General features: G+C 37.9%; 1 protein-coding gene across 3 annotated transcripts in view; it reads right to left on the bottom strand.

The window, feature by feature from the left end:
* Nucleotides 1-965: 965 nt before the first annotated feature.
* The window catches only part of ZCCHC4 (zinc finger CCHC-type containing 4), a 60,771-nt gene continuing 38,533 nt past the window's right edge, over nt 966-23,203 (bottom strand). Inside the window, exons 7-13 of one of the 3 annotated variants that reach the window (XM_055434654.2) lie at nt 21,541-21,691; nt 19,888-19,988; nt 11,570-11,691; nt 11,238-11,313; nt 8,427-8,478; nt 7,788-7,932; nt 966-1,799 (exon numbers count right to left, since the gene is read on the bottom strand). In XM_055434654.2, coding sequence (XP_055290629.1) covers nt 1,664-1,799; nt 7,788-7,932; nt 8,427-8,478; nt 11,238-11,313; nt 11,570-11,691; nt 19,888-19,988; nt 21,541-21,691 — 783 coding nt within the window. In that variant the 3' untranslated portion in view covers nt 966-1,663. Of the gene's footprint in view, nt 1,800-4,761; nt 6,088-7,787; nt 7,933-8,426; nt 8,479-11,237; nt 11,314-11,569; nt 11,692-19,887; nt 19,989-21,540; nt 21,692-23,203 lie in introns of those variants that run through there. The other 2 variants (XM_055434653.2, XM_055434655.2) reach the window with 2 other exon arrangements.

Raw genomic sequence — 23,203 nt, 5'->3', positions numbered from 1 at the left:
AATTCTTCAGCAGTCAGTCCAGTCACGGAGAAGGAAATGGCAACCCACTCCAGTGTTCTTGCCTGGAGAATCCCAGGGATGGCAGAGCCTGGTAGGCTGCCGTCTATGGGGTCGCACAGAGTCGGACATGACTGAAGCGACTTAGCAGCAGCAGCAGCATAGTCCCTCAGGTGTCTGAGTTTCTGGGCAGATTTCAATAGATTTTAACCACAGTATCATGGACACCATGAAAGTAAGGCAATGTCCACACCTATGCCTGAATCAGAGAGACTCTTACAATGACTTTACAAGGTTCATATCTCATCCAATCACCTCAAAATCTGCCCCTCCTATCACCACAGCAACCCACAAAAATGGGGCAAGAGAAGAATTTTCTGATGCTTGTTCAGTCCAGGAGCTTGGCTCATCTTTTGATGTCACCTGATCTATCAGGACCACACTGTCAGGGCCACGTGTGAGGATTCCACAGCAGGTACCAAACCATCCAAACTTAAATACCAGGTGGAATTTAAATAAGAGATGGAGTACAGTTCTTCTACTTTTACTTACAGGGCTCCAGCTAAGCCCAAGCAGGGATGCCTTCAAACGTGCTCTAAAATAGTCATGTGGGAAAGAGACGAGAGTCATTATGCAAATACAAGCCATTCAAAACTACTAAGTCTGAAGAAGATAATGTCAGATACCTAAAGGAGAAATGGGGAGAGGAATTCTTTGTTTAAACTCCTCCCTTTAGCGCTGCAACCCTGGACCACCAGATAATCACCATCTTCACCTGTTAACATTTCTCCAGGCTAACAAGCGAACTGAGAGCCAGGTGCATGTGCCTCCTTTAACCACAAACAACCTGAGATGTGTTGTCCCCATTATAAGATAAGAAACAGTGGCTTCTAGACAGTGAATGACTTGGCCAAAGACACACAACCAGGAAGTGTTAGAATAGGAAAGAGGAGTTTGAATCACCAAAACAGACTGCCTCTGCTACAACTTTTATAAAGAAACATCCTGCATAAGTTAAAAGACAATAAGATGACAGAGCAAGTCATAATTCAACAAACATTTAGGTGATTCTATACCATCAAAGGATAACTGCAAACAGTAGTTGAAAAATAAATATTTAATATTAATATAACCATAATCATAATTCTGTTTTAGACTACCTTTGTCAAAATTCTTTCCATCTTCAGATTCTGTCTTAAAAAAACAAACTGTACGTTGTATTTCTCTTTACAAGTAGGATTTAAGCCATTGTACAATACTTTAATATTTAACATATCTAACAACATACTTTATGTTCAATGTAAACAAAACCTTGGGTTTTCATTCTTATTTTCTTCTTTGTTTCTGCAAAAGAATGCTCTGTGCCCATTTTTCAGATAAAAGAGGCTAAAATAATATGACTGGAAGAGATGTAAAGAGAGAAAAAGGGCACCAAAAGATGGTGAGCCAGCAAAGGTCTCCAGAGGGGCTGCAGTGTGTGTTGGGGGGGGGGGGGGCGTGTAAAGGGGCAGTGCCTATAAACCAGCAAAATGCCACCTCCCTATTTTCAAGCTTAGAAAGGTGCATACCTTTGAAAGCAACAGAATTTAAGTCCAACATGGCACTTTCAGAAAATGGCATCAAAGGCTGAACTATAAATCTTTCTTATTCTCAAGTCACTGGACATTTAAGAGCAAAGATATTGATGGTTTCTTTCTCTCCTTTTCTTCTTCCTTGTAACAGATGTATGATTCATGGATTGTCCTTTAGTGGTCTCCATTTTCATCTTATTGCTTTTTCTTTGCTTCTGCTTTCTGACAGCTCTGAAAAACAAGGTGCTAAATTATTTTGGAGAATGAGCACAGTGAATTATGTAATTATACTGAAGTTTAATTAACTAGCTAACCAAATAAGAAAACAGAAGGGAAAGAATTTACTGTATTATAAGCATAAATCCTCAGAATCCTAACCACAGTAACAAGGAGATAGAGTCCTGACCAAGCAAAATGTTTTAGAGAAGAAATTTCTTTGAAAGATGGTTACTACAGATTTAGAACTATCTATTCAGGACAAATACACCACAGAGGTAAAGAGTCAAGCCAATGAGTTGGGAGGGGTTTTTTTATTTTTGTTTTTTCCCTTGTACATCTGTACTGCTCAACTCAGCACTTCAATCTCCGAATCCCTGAATTACATATTTCAGAAAAAGACCGATACATTGACAGTTAGCAATGGTAGAAAAATGCTGCAGCTCTGAAAAGGCTTACAGAAGCTCATCTTATAGTCTTAACTTTCCTTTCCTCAGTATCCTAAAATCCTGACAGGTGCCATACAGGATGTCCACATTTAGTGGTCTCTTGAAGACTAGCTTCAAAATGAATAAGCTGAAAGTCAATCTCTAAAAAACATTAAATCATACCAGAAAACAAAAACAGATCCTTTGTTTCAGGTGCTCTCTGAACTAAGTTACAGGCAATCTATAGCGGAGAAAGATTACTGGTCTGTTCATTCACTTTCTCCAAGCTAGAAGAATCATGCCATTTATTATATCATGAACAAAGGGATGGGCTGGGGCTGCCAGCACTGGCAAACCTGGAAACTTCCAAGGCTGCCCAGCAATATCAACTGTTAGACTCCTTCTTATAAACCACCACAAATCCTAGGGAAAAGCTTCTTCTTGATCTTCCCAAGACCAAAATCTGGGAAAGCAGCTTCATACACAGTATATAATCTCCCAAGGGGCAAACTCAGCCTCTCCTTTGGTTCATTCAGTATACATGCTAAGTGTTGGGAATACAAACACGAATGGGCACAACTGACTTCAAGGAGCTGGGAGACGAAGACACGGCAGGCGTCACCCTTCCCCTTCCTTCTCACTTTTCTTTTTGAGGGAAAGAAACTGAGGCTAAGAAACCATCTATGAGGAAGTGGCAGAACCAGCTTGATTCAGGAAACTGTGCTCTTAATTTTACCTTGATACTACATACACTACTATAAATTATTCAAGTATATAAAATGCTCAGCATATAGTAACTCCTAAATAAATATTAGTTATTATTAGTAGCTCCACATGACTACTATTCAGAATTTTGCTTGGTAATTTAATATTTTTCCATGTTTAGATTTTGCACTAGGGTATCTTTTAAGTTTAAAACAAAACAGTCATCTTCATTCTTTTTTGTGCATGTTATATTTATATGTCTCCTTTTTCTCTAGCCATTTATTTTAAAGTAGGAAAATGTCCTGGTAAGTGATGATTTAGCAAATGTAATGACATATAATCTCTTGATGGCAAAATCAATGAAGTTATTAGGCATGCCTGTATACAAAATTCAAACAAATTTTCCTTGGCTTATTCACTAATAAGAACTAAACATGAACCAGATTTCACTAGAAGATATAGTAAACAAAAACAGAAAGAAAATACTCATTTGTAATATGAATAAACAAAATGTTCCAGAGGTAGAGTCTTTAAATAGTGATAAACTGAGTATAAATCAACTGGCTGTTTTATTTTGCCTTAAAATTAAATTGACCTGGTATTGATATTTGTCCTCTAAATTACAAGTATTTATGTGACTGTTAAAACGAGCTCTAACCACAAGAGGGAGCCAGCATCATTCTAGTTCATAACCAAAAGAAAATTAATACTAAGGAAAACTAAAGTAACATAAGACAACTATAAAACATACAACATGAAAAGACCTTTTATGCCATATAGGCTAAAAAAAAGCATAAAAATTATATTTTACTATTATACAAAGTTCATGCCTTGTCAATTCATTGTAAAAATTTTTTGAAAGCAATACCTGAAAATAACCATTAACAGTTTAGGTGTCTTCTCTAAGACAAGGTGATACTACTCAAGAATTATCAGGTATACCACATCCTAAAAGATTTGGTCTTGAATTAAAATTGATAAAATCTAGTACTGAAAGATACTACATGATTTTCCTCAATGAAAACAATATATTACTAACAAATAGACTAGTCAGAGCTATTTAAGAACCAAGGAAGAGCCTACAGTGTATTACCAAAATGCAAATTCAGTTTCCATGTGTCATAAAATCACAGAATCAAAGGCTGAGCATGATACCAATTCCTGTTTGCAACTAGAATTATTCTGTAAATAGTAAAACACCCCGAGATCACCCCTACTTTATGAGATTGTATTCTATTCTTAAAGGTTTATAAGGAAAAGTATTTTCTAATACTCAATATACCTCTTTAATTAATTTTTATAATACCACTTCTACCCTTGATTACTTAGTGGGAATAATTATTTAAAGTAGATTTGATAAAAAGTATGGGCTTCCCTGGTGGCTCCGATGGTAAAGAATCTGCTTGCAATGCAAGTGACTCAGGTTTGACCCCTAGGTTGGGAAGATCCCTTGGAGAAAGAAATGGCCACCCACTCCAGTATTCTTGCCTGGAGAATTCCATGGACAGAGGAGCCTGGCAGGCTACAGTCCATGGGGTCGCAAAGAGTCAGACACGACTAAGTGACTGACACTCTCATTTTCACTTCAATGGAAAAGGTAGTTTAAATAGTAGGCAGAATTCAAATGGCTGGCCTTTAATGGAAAAAAATTTCTACTGACCAAAAAAATAAAAAAGATGAAAAAGAATACAATCATAAGTAGTAAAGCATCAGGTATTCCTTCCGTCCCATCACTCAGTCGTGTCCGACTCTTTGCGACCCCGTGGACTGTAGCCTACCAGGCTTCTCCGTCCATGGGATTCTCCAGGCAAGAATACTGGAGTGGGTTACCGTTTCCTTCTCCAGGGGATCTTCCAGGTTGGTATAAAAGTAATTGTTTTGGACCATGAATTTTAAATCATTATAGCTAGACTCAAACACATCTTTATTAATCAAAATAGGAACCATTACAATCAACACATATTTGCCAGTGAGAAATAAGTTTGTTTATCCCTGTAGCATAAAAATCTGTGCTTTAGGATTTGATGAACTCTTAGAAAGCGTTTTCTGCCGCCTGCTGGTTGTGGAAGCATTTTCCCTGCAAAAAGTTGTTGAGATGCTTGAAGATATGGTAGTTGGTTGGCGAGAGGTCAGGTGAATATGGTGGAAGAGGCAAAACGTTGTAGCCTGATTCATTCAACTTCTGAAGCAGCTGTGTGACATGCAGTCAGGCGATGTTGTTGAGAATTGGGCCCATTCTGTTGACCAATACTGACTGCAGGCGTTGCAATTTTTGGTGCATCTCATCGATTTGCTGAGCATACTTCTCAGACGTAATAGTTTCAGCAGGCTTCAGAGAACTGTAGTGGATCAGAGAGGCAACAGACCACCAAACAGTGACCATAACCTTTTATGGTACTAGTTTGGCCTTGGGAAGTGCACTGGAGTTTGTTCTTGGTCCAGCCACTGAGCTGGTCATTGACAGTTGTCATATAAAACCCACTTTTCATTGCGCATTACAATCCAATCAAGAAATGTTGCACAGAATAAGAGAAACTGCTGCTGCTAAGTCACGTCAGTTGTGTCCAACTCTGTGCGACCTCATAGACGGCAGCCCACCAGGCTCCCCCGTCCCTGGGATTCTCCAGGCAAGAACACTGGAGTGGGTTGCTGTTTCCTTCTCCAAGGCATGAAAGTGAAAAGTGAAAGGGAAGTCGTTCAGTCGTGTCCGACTCTTCGCGACCCCATGGACTGCAGCCTGCCAGGCTCCTCCATCCATGGGATTTTCCAGGCAAGAGTCCTGGAGTGGGTCACCAGTACCTTCTCCGAGAATAAGAGAGGATGACACTTCAAAATAATGACTTTTTTGATTTTTGGTCAGCTCATGAGGCAACCATTTATCGAGCTTTTTCACCTTTCCAATTAGATTGAAATGCCAAATGACCATAGAGTGGTCAATGTTGAGTTCTTCAGCAACTTCTCTGTAAGGGTTTCAGCTTCAATGATGGCTCTCAATTGGTCATTGTCAACTTCCTATGACCAGCTGTATTACACTCCTCATCTTCAAGGCTCTTGTCTCCTTTACAAAACTTCTTGAACCACCACTGCACTGTATGTTTGCTAGCAGTTCCTGGGTCAAATGCATTATTGATGTTGTGAGTCGTCTCTGCTGCTTTACAACCCATTTTGACCTTGAATAAAAAAATTGCTCAAATTTGTTCTTTTGTCTAATATTATTTCTATAGTCGAAAATAAATATAAAGTAAACAAGTAATAAGTCATTAGCAAAAAATAAAAGAAATGTGCATGAAAATGATGTATAAAGTAACATCTATTTAAGAATGTATTCCAGTATCAAATGGCAAAATTCAACAATGCAAGACCACAATTACTTTTGCACCAACCCAACACTTCTAATATGCAGGTCAGGAAGTAACAGTTAGAACTGGACATGGAAAAACAGACTGGTTCCAAATAGGAAAAGGAGTACGTCAAGGTTGTATATTGTCACCCTGCTTATTTAACTTATATGCAGAGTACATCATGAGGAACGCTGGGCTGGAAGAAGCACAAGCTGGAATCAAGATTGCCGGGAGAAATATCAATAACCTCAGATGTGCAGATGACACCACCCTTATGGCAGAAAGTGAAGAGGAACTAAAAAGCCTCTTGATGAAAGTGAAAGAGGAGAGTGAAAAGTGTGGCTTGAAGCTCAACATTCAGAAAACAAAGATCATGGCATCTGGTCCCATCACTTCATGGGAAATAGATGGGGAAACAGTGTCAGACTTTATTTTGGGGGGCTCCAAAATCACTGTGGATGCTGATTGCAGCCATGAAATTAAAAGACACTTCCTCCTTGGAAGGAAAGTTATGACCAACCTAGATAGTATATTAAAAAGCAGAGACATTACTTTGCCAACCAAGGTCCGTCTAGTCAAGGCTATGGTTTTTCCTGTGGTCATGTATGGATGTGAGAGTTGGACCGTGAAGAAAGCTGATCGCCGAAGAATTGATGCTTTTGAACTATGGTGCTGGAGAAGACTCTTGAGAGTCCCTTGGACTGCAAGGAGATCCAACCAGGAGATCGATCCAGGGTGTTCATTGGAAGGACTGATGCTAAAGCTGAAACTCTAATACTTTGGCTACCTCATGCAACGAGTTGACTCAATGGAAAAGAGTCTGACGGTGGGAAAGGTTGGGGGCGGGAGGAGAAGGGGACGACCGAGAATGAGATGGCTGGATGGCATCACCGACTCGATGGACATGAGTTTGAGTGAACTCCGGGAGTTGGTGATGGACAGGGAGGCCTGGCGTGCTGTGATTCATGGGGTCGCAAAGAGTCAGACACGACTGAGCGACTGAACCGAACTGAACACTTCTAATACTAAAAGATGGTTTTTTTTGCATCACAAGTTATATGATTGCTCAAATTTTTTATCCTGATCTCAATTTTCATGTAATATTAAACTTAGCTATCTGGTTTTCACATCAGCAAAACAAGAGGACTCAATCAATACATGTTATCCCTTTAGTTTAAAAAGAAAAAAGTGTAATCATTCAGGTTAGCCCATTTGAAATACCAATAGTATTTCTAAATCAACTACTGTCATTGGTATAATGTTGCTCTGAATTGTAACAACATACACATACAGGAAAGTTAGTCAGTCATTTTCTACCTTATATTTTGGTTATTTACTGGTCTTGCCTGTAAAATCTTAAGCTCTCTGACTCACCTTGATACGCTTCCTCCCCATCTATGCAAACAATGCCTAACAGTGAAAGCAACAATTAATTTAGCACTTATGGATCCTCCAGTTATTGCACACTTTTGTGGACTGTTCTGTACACAAGAAAAATTTTTTCTAGTAAATAAAGGAATTCAACTAACTTGTTAACTTTCTTAGATGTAGAGATGTTAGGACAAGTACTCCGTTTATGGTCTAATTCACCACAAATAAAGCAGCCGTCTTTAGGGCCCTCGCAAGAATGATCTGGAAGAGCACAGTGACTGCAAATGCTACAGTGGATCCAGGCTGTAAAATAAAAAATTAGGTTTTAGAAAAGGTTCATTTAATAGAATTCTTCATTAGATTAACCTTTATGATGAGAAAGCATGAACAGTGTTTACTTCAAACATTGTGATCGCTTTGCCTAGCTAATTATAGTTTGGCTAAAGAGGCCAAGGTTAAGAGGTTAGAATCCCACATAAACCAGGTAACTTCTTTCTGATACGTGGTAACAAATTCTGCCCTTCTGCAATGAGTCACGAACCACTGATACAATGGGGACCAGCTGAAAGATACAAAATCCTACTAAAATAAGCCAAACCAAACAAGGTAAAGTCATCTCTCTCTGAAGGAGAGAAAGTTCATTTTCATAAGTGTAAAAATTAAAAAGAAAGCAAATTAATGTAAATCTCTATATTAATTTTTTTCTTTTGTAAATATAGTTAAACAAAAATTCTATTTAGATGAAGAAAAACCCAAATGTTTTCATAGGACTGCAAATACTAAGTCCAAATACTTACAAGGCTTTACACACTTTTTGCAGAGAAAGCAATGGTTCCATTTCCTGCCATCCTACAAAAACAATTTTTAAATTATGATTAATTTGTCATTAAGAATCAAGTTCGATAATTAAAAATTAAAATGGCTTATTAAAAGCTGTTTAAATTATTCATTCCTTATTTCTCACTTTCCTGAGCTTTACAATTAAATACTTTGATTTTAATTTATGCATTTCTCCACTCAACTCAAATGCCCCAAATTCCTTAACACTAAAACTGGGGGATTTATTTAAATGATCTTGAAAGTCCACTCCAGATCAATCAACCCAAACTGCATGAAGAAGGACTCAATGAAAACTTCAAGAGAATTAATGACTCATAGTTTTTATAGTCTATCTGACATAATCCTTAATAACGTTCATATTTGAGAAAATGTAATTTAGAAGGATGGAGGTTACTATCTGGGTAATTTAAAAACTATGAAATAAAACATACCTAGAAAAGTACATGAAATGCATACATCCAGTTTAGTGAGTATTATAAAGTGAACACTGAAGAACCCAACACGTCAAGAGACAGAATACCATCAGTCCCCTAAACACTTCCCCAAATGCCTCTTTCCAGTCCAGCATTCCTCCTTCCCCACTGAGAAACACCTATCCTAGCTTTTCTGATGCTCACTGCCTTGTTTTTATCTTTTCCACTTATGTGTGCATCTCTAAATTTAAAAAAACTGTTTTTTTTCTCATTTTGTAATTTGAATGATTTGGGCGTAATTTTTTTTAATTGAAGAATACAGACAATTTCTAAACTAATTGGAAATATATATAATCAATGTTACCATAGTAAAAAACCAGTATAACCAGTAATACAATTATAAAGTTATAAAAAAATGTACTTTCCAATAGTTATAAAAATATAGCCTTACCTTTAGAGAATAATATGTGCTTATCAGCCAACTAAACTTCACATGTTCTTTTTGACTGGATTTAGTTAAAATAACAGAGTATCCTAAGGGTGATCCTGCCTTTCTAAAAATGTCACTAGGAGGTATGTCCCCTGCCGTCCCTCCTCACCTGTGAAAAGCCCTGTCTATTAGTGTGTGTGAGGAGTAAATGGCTCAGTCCATGTACAGCACTTAAGACAGGGCCTGGCACATAAAAAGTCCTGTTATTAACTACTGCTTCATAAGAACAGTGATTGGTATCTAATAATTCAATGCCTTATTTGAAACAATTTTGCCCTCAACAAAATTTAGTCCTCATTTAGTGCCTTATTTGAAACACTAATAATTTTAGCAGTCACACAGTACCATATAAAAATAACTCAAAAATTACTAATGATAATGAAGGCAACTAAATATTTTTAAAAGCCTGCAGTACTTTATGATTAGAGAAAAGATATTATATTAAAATATAATAAACAATAATACACTAACTGTTGTTGTTGTTCAGTTGCTAAGCCGTGCCCAACACTTTGCGATCCCATGCACTGCAGGCTTCTCTGTCCTCCACTATTTCCCAGAGTTTGCTCAAATTCATGTCCATTGAGTTGGTGATGCTATGCGATCATGTCATCCTGTGCTGCCTCCTTCTTTTGCCTTCTAACTTTCCCAGCATCAGGGTCTTTTCCAATTAGTCAACTCTTTGCATCAGGTGGCCAAAGTATTGGAGTTTCAGCTTCAACATCAGTCCTTCCAATGAACACCCAGGACTGATCTCCTTTAGGATGGACTGGTTGAATCTCCTCCAAGGGACTCTCAAGAATCTTTTCCAACATCACAGTTCAAAAGCATCAATTCTTCGGTGCTCAGCTTTCTTTATAGTGCAACTCTCACATCCATACATGACTACTGGAAAAACAATAGCTTTGACTATATGGACTTTGTCAGCAAAGGGATGTCTTTGCTTTTTAATATGCTATCTAGGTTTATCATAGCTTTCCTTCCAAGGAGCAAGTGTCTTAATTTCACAGCTGCAGTCACCATCAGCAGTGATTTTGGAGCAAAAGAAAATAAAATCTGTCACTGCTTCTACTTTTTCCCGATCTATTTGCCATGAAGTGATGGGACTGGATGCCATGATCTTAGATTTTTGAATGCTGAGTTTCAAGTCAGTTTTTTCACTCTCCTCCTTAGAGGCTCTTTAGTTCCTCTTCACTTTCTGCCATTAGAGTGGTATCATGCGCATATCTGAGGCTGTTGATATTTCCCTTGATTCCAGCTTGTTGATATTTCCCTTGATTCCAGCTTGTGAGTCATCCAGGTCAGCATTTCACATGATGTACTCTGCATATAAGTTAAATAAGCAGTGTGACAATATACAGTCTTGATGTACTCCTTTCCTAATTTTGAAGCAGTCCATTGTTCCATATTAAGTTCTAACCGTTGCTTCTTGACATGCATACAGGTTCCTGAGGAGACACATAAAGTGGTCTGGTACTCCCATCTCTTTAAGAATTTCCCACAGTTTGTTGGGATCCACACAGTCAAAGGCTTTAGCATCATCAATGAAGCAGAAGTAGACTCTTGCTTTCTCCATGACCCAATGAATGTTGGCAATTTGATCTCTGGTTCCTCTGGCTTTTCTCAACCCAGCTTGCACATCTGGAAGCTCTTGGTTCACATATTGCTGAAGCCTAGCTTGAAGGATTTGAGCATAACCTTGCTAGCATGTGAAATGAGCACAACTGTACAGCAGTTTGAACATTCTCTGGCATTAATACATTAATATGAATTATAACATTAAAAAATAACAGCAAATGTAGCGAAACTAGTGAACTAAAATAAAACTAACATATTTGAGTAAAAACACATTCTAAAGAAAATTATACCTTGGATGTGCAAGAATTACAGTGTTCACAGTGTTGATTCTCTAGAGAAACATATCGTTGACACAGTGGGCAAAATCTAAGGAGAAAAGAAAAACTTGACGAAATGAGCTGCATATATTTATACCTACTGAGATTCACAAGGTAGATAAAAGTTCACAAGGCATATTACAAAAATTCGGTATAATTCAAATTAAATTCAATACCACATTTTAGGCCACATTTAATAGTAATAAAAGTACTACATGAGTCAATATGAAAGGCATTTTCATGTCAGATATATGGAACTTTATTTTCTGTGACTCATGTATGTCAAGGTCCCTCTGTGATCTTACCTGTACCCTTCTTCGACAGGAAGGATTATTTTGTTAGGTGGGATATTCGTGAAAATACGCACAGGAGACTGTTTCCGTCCTGTCTTTCCATGTTTATAAAGTGCATGATTATCATAATCTACCTAGAAAGTAAAAAAAAAAAAAAAATTAAAAGAAAAATTTCTCAACTGAGTCAACATTTGTTAAGACTATTTAACCAATAAGTGAACAAACTGATACCAAGGTACAAATTAAATCAGAGCATTTAACAAGAAGTTCTTAAAAGCAGTTTATTTATTAGTCAACAGATTCAGAGAGGACTCCATGAGAGTAAAATTTTATTATAAAAAAGGTAAAATTTGTTATGACAAATTTATGTTACCTGGGATTAAGAGAACTCTAATCTTGTATCCAAGGCAACAGACTCTGCAAGAAGGGCTATTATATAAAGGGCTATTACATAATTAAGAATTTAGCTTTCGGGTTTAAAAAATTCCACCTTTGACGACCTGTGCCAGCTTGGTTAGGGTTTTTCACTTTTTGCATGCACTGCATGTCAGTTTTCGGCTCCCTGAGGCTCAGTGCCTCCTTGGTTTGGCCTTCCACCGTCACTTTCTGACAGAGCCAGGTTGAGGCCAGGCAGTGGCTCTGCCGCTCACTTGTTATATGACCTCAGGCAAGCCTGCATCATTTTCATCTGGAAAAGGAGGTTACTAATACTTACCTTAGAGTTGCTGTGAACGTTAAATGAGCCAATGCATGTAAAACACTGAATTCAGGACCTGGCATATGTTGGAGATAGAAGGATGGAGACACAGAGGGAAATCAACTACAGTTCTCCCCACAATGACGACTTGAAGCATTCACCTCTCTCCTTAAGATCCCTAACTCAACTTTCCCTTTCTACAGATTATCTGGACAGTAAACTGAAACCAACAAGCATGATTCCTATCAGCTTCTGGCTCCCGTCTCCTCCTCCAGCCTATCATCCATAAACATTCTCAGTTTGGTTTTAAACCTGCCGTGAATTCCACCTAGTCACTAAGTCCATCTTTCTTCAGATCATTAACTCTCAAAGTGTCGTGTCTGGTTCAGCAATATCAGTATCATCTGGGATCATGTTAGAAATGCAATTTCTTGTCCCACCTAGGACCTAAAAACACAAACTCTGGGGGTGGGGCCCAGCAATCTGTATTTTTAATAAGCCCTCTTCGCACACTAAAGTTTGAGAAACACTGCTTTAGATCACCCACAAGAGTATTATGAGATTTTTATAAGAAATATCCCAACTTTCAAGTAATAAATTGTGTAGATTATACATAAGATTACACTTAAGAATTTAAAACAGAACTAACTCGCAAGCGAGCTATTTAATGAGAGAATTGCAAAAATATAAGGCATAAAGCATCTCAGAAATTCCTGTCAAAATGTCCAAAACTTTGGCCACCTGATGCGAAGAACTGACTCATTGGAAAACACCCTTATGCCCTGATGCTGGTAAAGATTGAAGGCAGGAGGAAAAGGTGACGACAGAGGATGAGATGGTTGGATGGCATCACCAACTCGATGGACATGAGTTTGAGCAAGCTCTGGAAGACAGTGAAGGACAGGGAAGCCTGGCATGCTGCAGTCCATGGAGTCACAGAATTGGACATGACTGAGCGACTGAAGTGGACTGAACTGAAGGCACTAAGCACAATGGAAAGAGAGGCCTTTAACAGGAGATTCCTAGGTTCTCGCATGTCCATATCACTACTGGCTAGATTTACAGGGGAACAAATTTAGGAAGACTGATTAACAAGCTTCAGCAGTGCAGGGATAGAAAAGTACAAGGTGAGGAGACCCAGCTAAACGAGAGACAGTGAGGAAGAAAGCCCTAGGGTGTTCTGCATGGTGAGCACACACAGGTCAGCATGGTGAGTCCACAGCCTAGTGTAGCCATCGAAGAGCAGGTGTGGGCCTACAGCTGGACTACTCAGGACTATAACAACTATAATACCATTAACAAGGAAAGGAGACGAGGTCAGATCACTTTCAAAGCTCTGCATTCAGTTGCTACATTTTAAGAGAGACATTAATAAAGCCAGTTCATTTCTACTGAAAGTAATGGGGATAAACAGGACTTACAGTTTTACAGACTGGGGGTGTTTATTCAGAAAAGAGAAGACTCGGAGGATCTGATGACTATTTTATAACTGAAGGGGTGTCATGTGGAATAGAAATTAGACTTCTCCTTCATTGCTTTGGAAAACAGAAGTAGGACCAATGGTTAGAAGTTAATAGGGAGCATATTTTATCTCCATCTGAGAAAATTTTCTAATGATTAGAGCTATTAAATAAATTGAGTTGCCCTGTAAGGCTGTAGGACTTTGCTCATTGAAAGCATTCAAGTGAGGCTAGACGGCTGCTTGTCATGAATTTAGTGGAGAGGATTATTACATTGGAAAGTTAGCCTATGCTAAAGCTATGCTTGTTTCCAACTTTAAAATTCTATGAATATATGTTACCTATTAGAGGCTAAGATACAAAAGTAGACTTTACTTCAATCACCTTAAAACAGTACTTTAAGTAGTTTTCTTTTAAAATGGTTTAAATTCATAATTTTTTCCTAACACACTTCCTCAATGTACTCAGTAAATATATGGCAACTTATTAAATCCAACAAAGATATTCAGAACATTTATGAGTGTCATAAGAAAAAAAAATTCTTTCCAAGAGAATCTTATGAAGATTTTCAAATGCTGGAAAAAAGTATCTTAGAAAGACTTTTAGTAAATGGAATACTCCATGCAATAGAATAGATAGCAGATGGAAGAGAGGGGGAAAAAGAACAATTTCTTTATGATTACCCAAGGAGTCAGAGAATGCGTGTGTCAGGAAGGTGGTTGATTACTTGATTTTGCATAACCTAATTGAGATTATTATTATTTTTAAATGTGGGTTTGTTGTGCTAATTAACTATAAACATATGGTATGTAAAATGCATGCTGCTAGGGTAAATTAATGTACCTCTAACATACATCCATATTTCATAGCTTCATCCACACAAATAAACCTCCTATGGAAGTGCTGTAAAGCAAACACAATTTTGCAAATTGCATATCACTAGTGGCAGAGCTGATACACCATTTTCCCATCATTACCCCTGACATTTCACTCACAATGATGATGAGAGGCATTTTCAAATAGAAAATTTCTCCCATGGAACTGATTAATGTGATGAAGTACTGTATAGAAATGAGGGAAAGTACAAAATCTCTGCAATTCCTAACTTTTAATTTTATCTATAAGCAAATGTCTTCTGCAACACAAGACTGAAACTAGTTCTATGGAAACCAAGACATTCAAGTCGACAATTACTCTGCACCTACTATGCTTCAAGTGTCACGCTGGGAAATAAAGATTAAATAAAAAACAGTACATACTTGTATTTTCAGAACCCCCTAAAGTATGTTCTGTTTAATTTCATTATATTCAAAAGATCCCAAGTGAACTCTTCAGCTCCATCAATCAACTTCTGCCATAGCAATAAGGTTTTTTACATATATATTACACATATAATATGTAATATATTTATCAGGTGTAAGTATAAAAGTAAAAATTATCTGCCATCCCTTTTCTGGTTCAATTATTTTATTTTACAGGTAAGGAAACAGAAACCTGGAAAGATAAAGTGACTTCCCTCAAGATTAAAGAAGTTCTAAAAAGTTAAAAACCTTATTCCATGTAACCTCTTATTTTAAATATCGTATGTATAGATACATATAGATATACACAGAGACACAAACAGACGTATTTGTGTGTTATTCATCACTTCAAATCCATTAAATGTTTTATGTTTATTATATATTGAGTCTTGAGAATTTCTTGTCACCTTATAATTTATAAATTCCTGTCAAAGTGTCATTTCTTAACATGAAATCAGCCTTGAAAAACTGTTTTCTAATGGGATGATTTTTTTTTAATGATAGCTTAAAAATAAAAAAAAGCAAAGATCTCTACTTTTCAACAATCCAGATAAATGTCCCAGACTAAGTAGAAACAAGAGATCATAGCATGTTCCAGATGGAAGGAAAGTGAGATGATCCAGCTCCGATATGGTAAATACAGGACCTGAATCTACCACTCTCTGACCCTGACCCTGTGGCAGACATCACTAATCAATCACGCTACTTTCTGCTAGTGAGTCTGGTATTCTCAACAAATTCTCCAGGAAGTCACTGTCAATTCATCAGGCTTATGCCTAAAAGTAAAACTTATCTTCCATCCCTTTTCTGGTTCAGTTATTTTATTTTACAGGTAAGGAAACAGAGACCTGGAAAGATAAAGAGACTTCCCTCAAGATTAAACAGCTTCTAAAAGGCAGTGCTTGGAGAATTCTGAGCATGACTTTACTAGCATGTGAGACGAGTGCAACTGTGCGGTAGTTTGAGCGTTCTTTGGCATTGCCTTTCTTTGGGATTGGAATGAAGACTGACCTTTTCCAGTCAGACTATTTTTGGGGGCTCCAAGATCACTGCAGATGCTGACTGCAGCCATGAAATTAAAAGACGCTTAGTCCTTGGAAGGAAAGTTATGACCAACCTTGACAGTGTATTAAAAAGCAGAGACATTACTTTGCCAACAAAGGTCTGTCTAGTCAAGAATATGGCTTTTCCTGTGGTCATGTATGGATGTGAAAGTTGGACTGTGAAGAAAGCTGATCGCCGAAGAATTGATGCTTTTGAACTGTGGTGTTGGAGAAGACTCTTGAGAGTCCCTTATACTGCAAGGAGATCCAACCAGTCCATTCTAAAGGAGATCAATCCTGGGTGTTCATTGGAAGGACTGATGCTAAAGCTGAAACTGCAATACTTTGGCCACCTCATGCGACGAGTTGACTCACTGGAAAAGACTCTGATGCTGGGAAAGGTTAGGGGCGGGAGAAGGGGACGACAGAGAATGAGATGGCTGGATGGCATCACCGACTCTGTGGACATGAGTTTGAGTGAACTCCGGGAGTTGGTGATGGACGGGAAGGTCTGGAGTGCTGTGATTCATGGGGTCGCAGAGAGTCGGACATGACTGAGTGACTGAACTGAACTGAAAAGGCAGTGCTAGGACTCAAACTTCTTCTGACTCTAAACCAGAATTTCTTTTCATTACCAAATCCTTCCTTTCTAGGTGTTAGATAACTATTTATTCTGTATTCATCAAGTGCTTCATCACTGAAGATTCTACAGGATTTATATTTTATGAAGATTTGCTGCCTTCCGCTAACCTAAAGAGTATTTCTAAAAAAAGAGATTTTGTCATTTTTTTTTTTTTTTTTACTGTATTGTGGTTTGGGGGCATATAATCATCTCAGACCAAGTCAGAAAGAAGGTCTAATCAAGGTCTATGGGAAAAGATCTGTGAGGGAGGAGAGGAAACTTGCAAATTTTTCATTTGATGAAGGCAGTTTAATAAAAATGGAAAAAAATTACCACAAAATGAAGTAACAATAGAAAAAAAAGAAAGAATGCAAAAGGTTTGGAAAGGATAATAATAAGTCTAGAGAAAGTCTCAAAACAAAAACAAAAAACAGAAAAACCATCAGAGAAGAAGTACAATAAACGAGGTTTACATTCACCCCAGGAGATCTGGCAAAATTTTCTCCCAGTGAGCATGTAATGGGGCAGTAGTTCTTATCTTTAGTAGGAATCACAAAAAAAATGAAGATTTGTTTTGTTTTATAGTTTTATTCTAATCCTTCTCAAAAGTTGGCTTTCTCTTTATTGAAAACACTGCTTTCACCCTATCTGATATACATGATCTAATTAGAACCTTTTCCCCCAATGCACTGAGTTATATAACTACTTTCAGTAAGCTTGGATCTTGGAACTAGTTCTCAAAACTAAAACTCCAACATTTGTAAAAGTTCTTTTGTAGTAACACAGCCTGTCTAAACTAACGATAACTGGTTAATCCACATTAATTGCTCTCATCTCCCTTATCCTGGATCTGCCTTCTTCTGCCGCCTCACCATTTCAAACTCTTGCCCACAGTGAAAAAATGGAAATAAGTTTGAGCAAACTCGAGGAGATAGCAAAGGACAGGGAAGCCTGGCATGCTGCAATCCTTGGGGTTGCAAAGAGTCAGACGTGACCTAGTGACTGAACAACAAAATGTGGATGAAAGTTTTCTGAGGAATGATGTGTTTTACAATTTTAACGTCTCAGATACTGTACAAAAGAGACCTGAAGAAAAGTTTTACCCTGACTCTGGGACCATCTGAATGAGGACAATATCAAGACGGTTTCAACAATGCTGAGAGCCTAGTTATTAAGTGTCAAAACTGGGATTAAAACCCAGTTCCTTTTCAACACCAGAGTTCATGCTCTTTCATTCAATTACTCACTCAACATGTATAGGGCACCTACTATGTGCCAAACATTGTACTGGATGATTATTCACTGTCAAAGGCAGCAGGTGCACCTGGAAGCCAGAAATGGCTTCCTCAGTTAACATCTGCAGGATATGTCAGCTATCTCTGCATTGCCAGTGTCCATATTACAACAGAAGCATCCTTCAGACAAGAAACAGAACACTGGATGCCCTAAAAGGGAAAGTAAACCAGCTTTGAGAAGAATTATGATACAGATTTTGCCTAAAGAAGAGCTCAAGAAATCAAGGTTAAGATGATTAGTACTACAGTTTTGGAAAAGACTCTGTTAATGTGGTTCAACAGCTATGAAAATGTCCATTAAACTTGACAATGTAACTTTTGTAATTCTATTTTAGTTTTAGAAATTTATTTTAAGGGAGTTATGTACAATATGAAAAAATTCTATGAATAAAAGATGTTTAAAGGTGGAAGCAACCTCTTAAGTCTGAAAAGAGAGAGAATAACAACATAGTCCATTAATGAAATAATAAAGCATAAGATTATACAGCTACATTTTAAAATATACATTTATATAAGGCACCATGAAGGAAGCAGAATTCATATTCATCTGCTATGATTACAAATATGTAAAAGTATTTTCTGAAACGACTAAAAGTGAATACAGTTGACCCCTGAACAACACAAGTTTGAACTGTGTGGGTCTACTTATTCATGGATCTTTCTCAATAGTAAATACTATCAAAACAAATTTGGCTGAATCCACAGATGCGGAACCACAGGTATGGAGAAAGTTCAAATACAGAGGGCTAATTATAAGTTACACACTGATTTCCAACTGCACCCCTAACCGTCTGGTTATTCAAGGGTCAATTCTACTCCAACAATATATTTGCTGTTTGGAGTAGAATTATAGGTAGGATCTGTGCCCTCATTTTTAGTAATACTGTTTCTCACATTAATTCTAAATAATTTTCATAATAGTATACATTTTCAAGATGTACAAAGATCAGAGCCAAGTGCTACAGGAATTATACCTCTTATCTTGTAAATAGCGTATGATATAATATAATCTGCAAAACTACCGAATCACTATGCTGTACAGCTGAAAGTAACACAGTATGATAAATGAACTATGCTTCAATTAATAAAAGAAAAGAATCAACTGCTGGCTTGGAACGACTAGTGAAGACTTACAATTTGGGGGCTGAAAAGCCTTGATCAGAGACTAGTCAACTGCTCAGAAAACTCAAACAGAAAAACATCATTACAGAAGAAGAAAGAGTGCCCACTTGCTGACCACACACTGTGATGGCAACAATAGGGTTAAACTCAGAACTCAAGGAAATGAATCCAGGAGAGTGGATGTTAAAGCAGACGAGCTGAATGGCAGGGATGTGAAGGAGACGGTCTGGTCAGTGCCCTGAATCGGCACACTCGCACCTCAGCATCTTCGCTTCCCTGACACACCAGTTGTTCCAACACGACTTTGGGCAAACCCCTCCTTGGAGCTCTTGGCATCCTCTGGGCAACAAAGTAAAGTGTACATGGCATTCCACCCACCAGAAAAAGTGATTTACTTCTCTACCAACTCTGAATGGAGAAATCCCATGTTCATAATGATGATCTTGGGGTGCTGCCCAATCTCCTGGTGACGTGAAACATTAGATCATTTAGTTTAAAACCTGGCTGAGTTCAGAATTACCTGCGAAGCTTGGAAAAATATTTTTTCTTATAGCTTTACCCTCTGATTTTGATTTAGTAGGCTTATTTTGGTACCAAGAGTTTAATAGGCACCCTAGAGATTACAGACACCAGGAACCACTGCACTAAGTTACATATGATAGAGTTTTAGTGTCTCATATAGCTTATGGTGTTTGCATTTACTAAAACTGATGGATAGTCCTACCAAAATATTTATTTAAACAGAATAACCACTTCCCAACCATGCCAGAAAACAGAATATTTACTATACCTGGTAATCCAGCATGCAGAAACTTGGGAAAAACTGACAAATTCGGGATTCAAAAAAATAGGGGAAAATCCAGAATATGGGTAGTTCTTTCTGACTGTTATCTAATGGATCACAAAAAAAAAGAGAAAAGAAAAGAAAAAACTGATATTAGAGAAAAAATAAAGCAGAGAGTTGTTACTGAAAAAATATGGTATTGGGAGAAATTGTAATCCTTCAGTACATTTAAATCATACAAAAGGAGAGACTATTTACCAGAGTACCATTTACAACTTGACTTTTCCCCAAAGGCAATGGAAACATTCTCGTATATTTAACCACAGCTACACGGGGTATGTATATAAAAGTTAACTTTATATGCATATCACTGTGGTCTAGGTAAAGGCAAAGATATTACCTAAAAAGTGAGAAATAAAAAATGAGTTTCACTATGAAGCACAAAGGTGGTTGTGATACAGTGGAAGGATTCCTGGACCAGAAGGCAGAAGGCCTTAGATCTGAATCCTTATCTCTGCCAGAACTCACTATGCCAGTTTTCAGGGTGGATCCATCTTTTCTGAATCATGGGAGATTCTCATGAACAATTTCGTCAAAATTAATTTTTATTAGAGACAGTGGACATAGCTACTATTTACAGAACACCTCATACAGGCTGAGCACAATGCTAGGAACTTTCTATATGTTATCTCTTTACCAATACCTGGAGTCAGATATTAATTAGTAATCTCATATCATAGATGGGGAAACCGAAGCTGCAAAATTAAGCGCTTTGTTCAAATTTATGCAGCTAATAAGCAGCAGAACTGAATTCAAGCCCATAGGGTTCTTTATTGCTTTTCCAACAACAATGACTTTTCCACTCTGAAAAGTAGACCTCAGAACCAAAAATAAGTGGGAAACTTAGCACTATGAGTCACTTTTCAGATTTCATTTGCATCCTGTCCCCAAAGCACACTATTTATATAGCACAATTAATGGAGAAGCTTGATCACCTAATTCCTGACACTCTTATATTTATCAATTTGCAGGCTGGAAACTGAAAAATGATTACACTGACTAATTAGGCAATTATATAAAATACTTTGAAGTCCTAAGCCACTTTAAGCTGAATATCCCCCAGTCATTAACCCACTTCTAGAGTCAGGGGTCCATGCATCACTGCTAAGCTGCTTGATGGCCAGCCTTCCCAAACAAATCTCTGCACAGTTCAGAGCTTTGGCCCATAGGCTAGGTGCCCTTCTAGAGTTTTGGGTAAGGCTTCTGGAAGATGAAATATAAGGTACATGAGGGCATAGATAAGTGTCCATTTACCACTCCACTTCCAGTACCTAAAGAGTATCTGGAACACAGTGGCCACTTAGTAAATAGTAAATAAATGACAACAGTTCACTGACATTCTGTTAAATGTTCATGGATAATGCCTCCTTACACCCACCAAAATAAAATATTTTACTTATGAGCCATTTTTCAAACACATAATTAGAATAAAACAAAGTATATCATGATAAAGTCATCATCAAAAGCCTATTTTTCAACAAAGAAGGGAACTCAAGGCATGTATTTTTTCAGTGCTCTGATTCACTAAGGTCTGCTCATATGTGACAAGAAGTAGATGCATATACATGTTTATTTTGCAGTAAATAATAAATCACACACCTTGGCTGTGACCTTCTTTCCACATAGCAATTAACTTCCTGAATGTAACAGCCAGAGGTTCAACCAAGCCACCAAATGGAGGGTCTGTCACCATGACGACTCCTTCACCTTTATCTTCCTGTAAAAACGTCTTGCACACTTCAAGGGCGGCCTGGAACAAACAGAAACTCATTTCTAAATTAGGACCAGAGTCAGGAACTTCGCCCCACTTCGAGGAGAATGCACCAGGCTCAGTCTCTCTCTTCATCCTGAACTTCACCCACCCTATCACTCCAGAGTCCCTCAGTGACATCCTGAAGCCTCTCTTATTTGGCCCCATAAGATTTTATCTTTGGGTTCCTTGATAAGTGGGTTTATAAAATTGCAAATTCAAACACCATCACTATCAGAGGAGTACACATTTCAAATAGTTAAATTAAAAAACTAAATTTAGTAACCTAAAAGAGAGAAACTCACTATCCATGAAGACTATCTAAAATGCTAACTTCAATTAAACAAACAGACGCAGGGACTGTACTAAACACTGGACAAAGATGAATAAGACATATTTTTCCTATCGGGTTTATCCACCACCATAATTTCAATTTAATGAGCCACAAATCACCAGTTAAACACGCATGTGTTTTTGAGTGCCAGGTAAATGGCAGGCCTATTTGAACAATGAAAAGTAAATAAATGCAAGTTCACAAATAACAAAGCTTATCCAGGCCATGAAACTGTGTTACTAACATATTTTCCCAACAAATTAACTGAAGTGTTTTTAGTAATTGCCAACATCCATTGGATCATCAAAAAAGCAAGAGTTCCACAAAAACTTCTATTTCTGCTTCATTGACTATGCCAAAGCCTTTGACTCTGTGGATCACAACAAACTGGAAAATTCTTCAAGAGATGGGAATACCAGACCACCTGACCTGCCTCCTGAGAAATCTGTATGCAAGTCAGGAAGCAACAGTTAGAACTGGTCATGGAACAACAGACTGGTTCCAAATGAGGAAAGCAGTACGACAAGGCTGTACGTTGTCACCCTGCTTATTTAACTTATAACTCCAATACTTTGGCCAACTCATGCGACGAGTTAACTCACTGGAAAAGACTCTGATGCTAGGAGGGATTGGGGGTGGGAGGAGAAGGGGAACGACAGAGAATGAGATGGTTGGATGGCATCACCAACTCGATGGACATGAGTTTGAGTGAACTCCGGGAGTTGGTGATAGACAGGGAGGCCTGGCGTGCTGTGATTCATGGGGTTGCAAAGAGTCGGACACGACTGAGTGACTGAACTGAACTGAACTGAACTGAGAGTACATCATGAGAAATGCTGGGCTGGAGTAAGCGCAAGCTGGAATCAAGATTGCCGGGAGAAATATCAATAACCTCAGATATGCAGATGACACCACCCTTATGGAAGAAAGTCAAGAACTAGAGAGCCTCTTGATGAAAGTGAAAGAGGAGAGTGAAAAAGTGGGCTTAAAGCTCAACATTCAGAAAACTAAGATCATGGCATCCGGTCCCATCACTTCATGGCAAACAGGTGGGGAAACAATGGAAACAGTGGCAGACTTTATTTTTTGGGGCTCCAAAATTACTGCAGATGGTGACTGCAGCCATGATATTAAAAGACGCTTGCTCCTTGGAAGAGAAGTTATGACCAACCTAGACA

Source organism: Moschus berezovskii, chromosome 5, assembly GCF_049115385.1.
Source record: "Moschus berezovskii isolate FMDL1 chromosome 5, NW_MosBer_1.0, whole genome shotgun sequence".
Taxonomy (NCBI): domain Eukaryota; kingdom Metazoa; phylum Chordata; class Mammalia; order Artiodactyla; family Moschidae; genus Moschus; species Moschus berezovskii.
The sequence above is the reverse complement of the archived record's forward strand: the minus strand, read 5'-3'. Positions and strand labels throughout refer to the sequence as shown.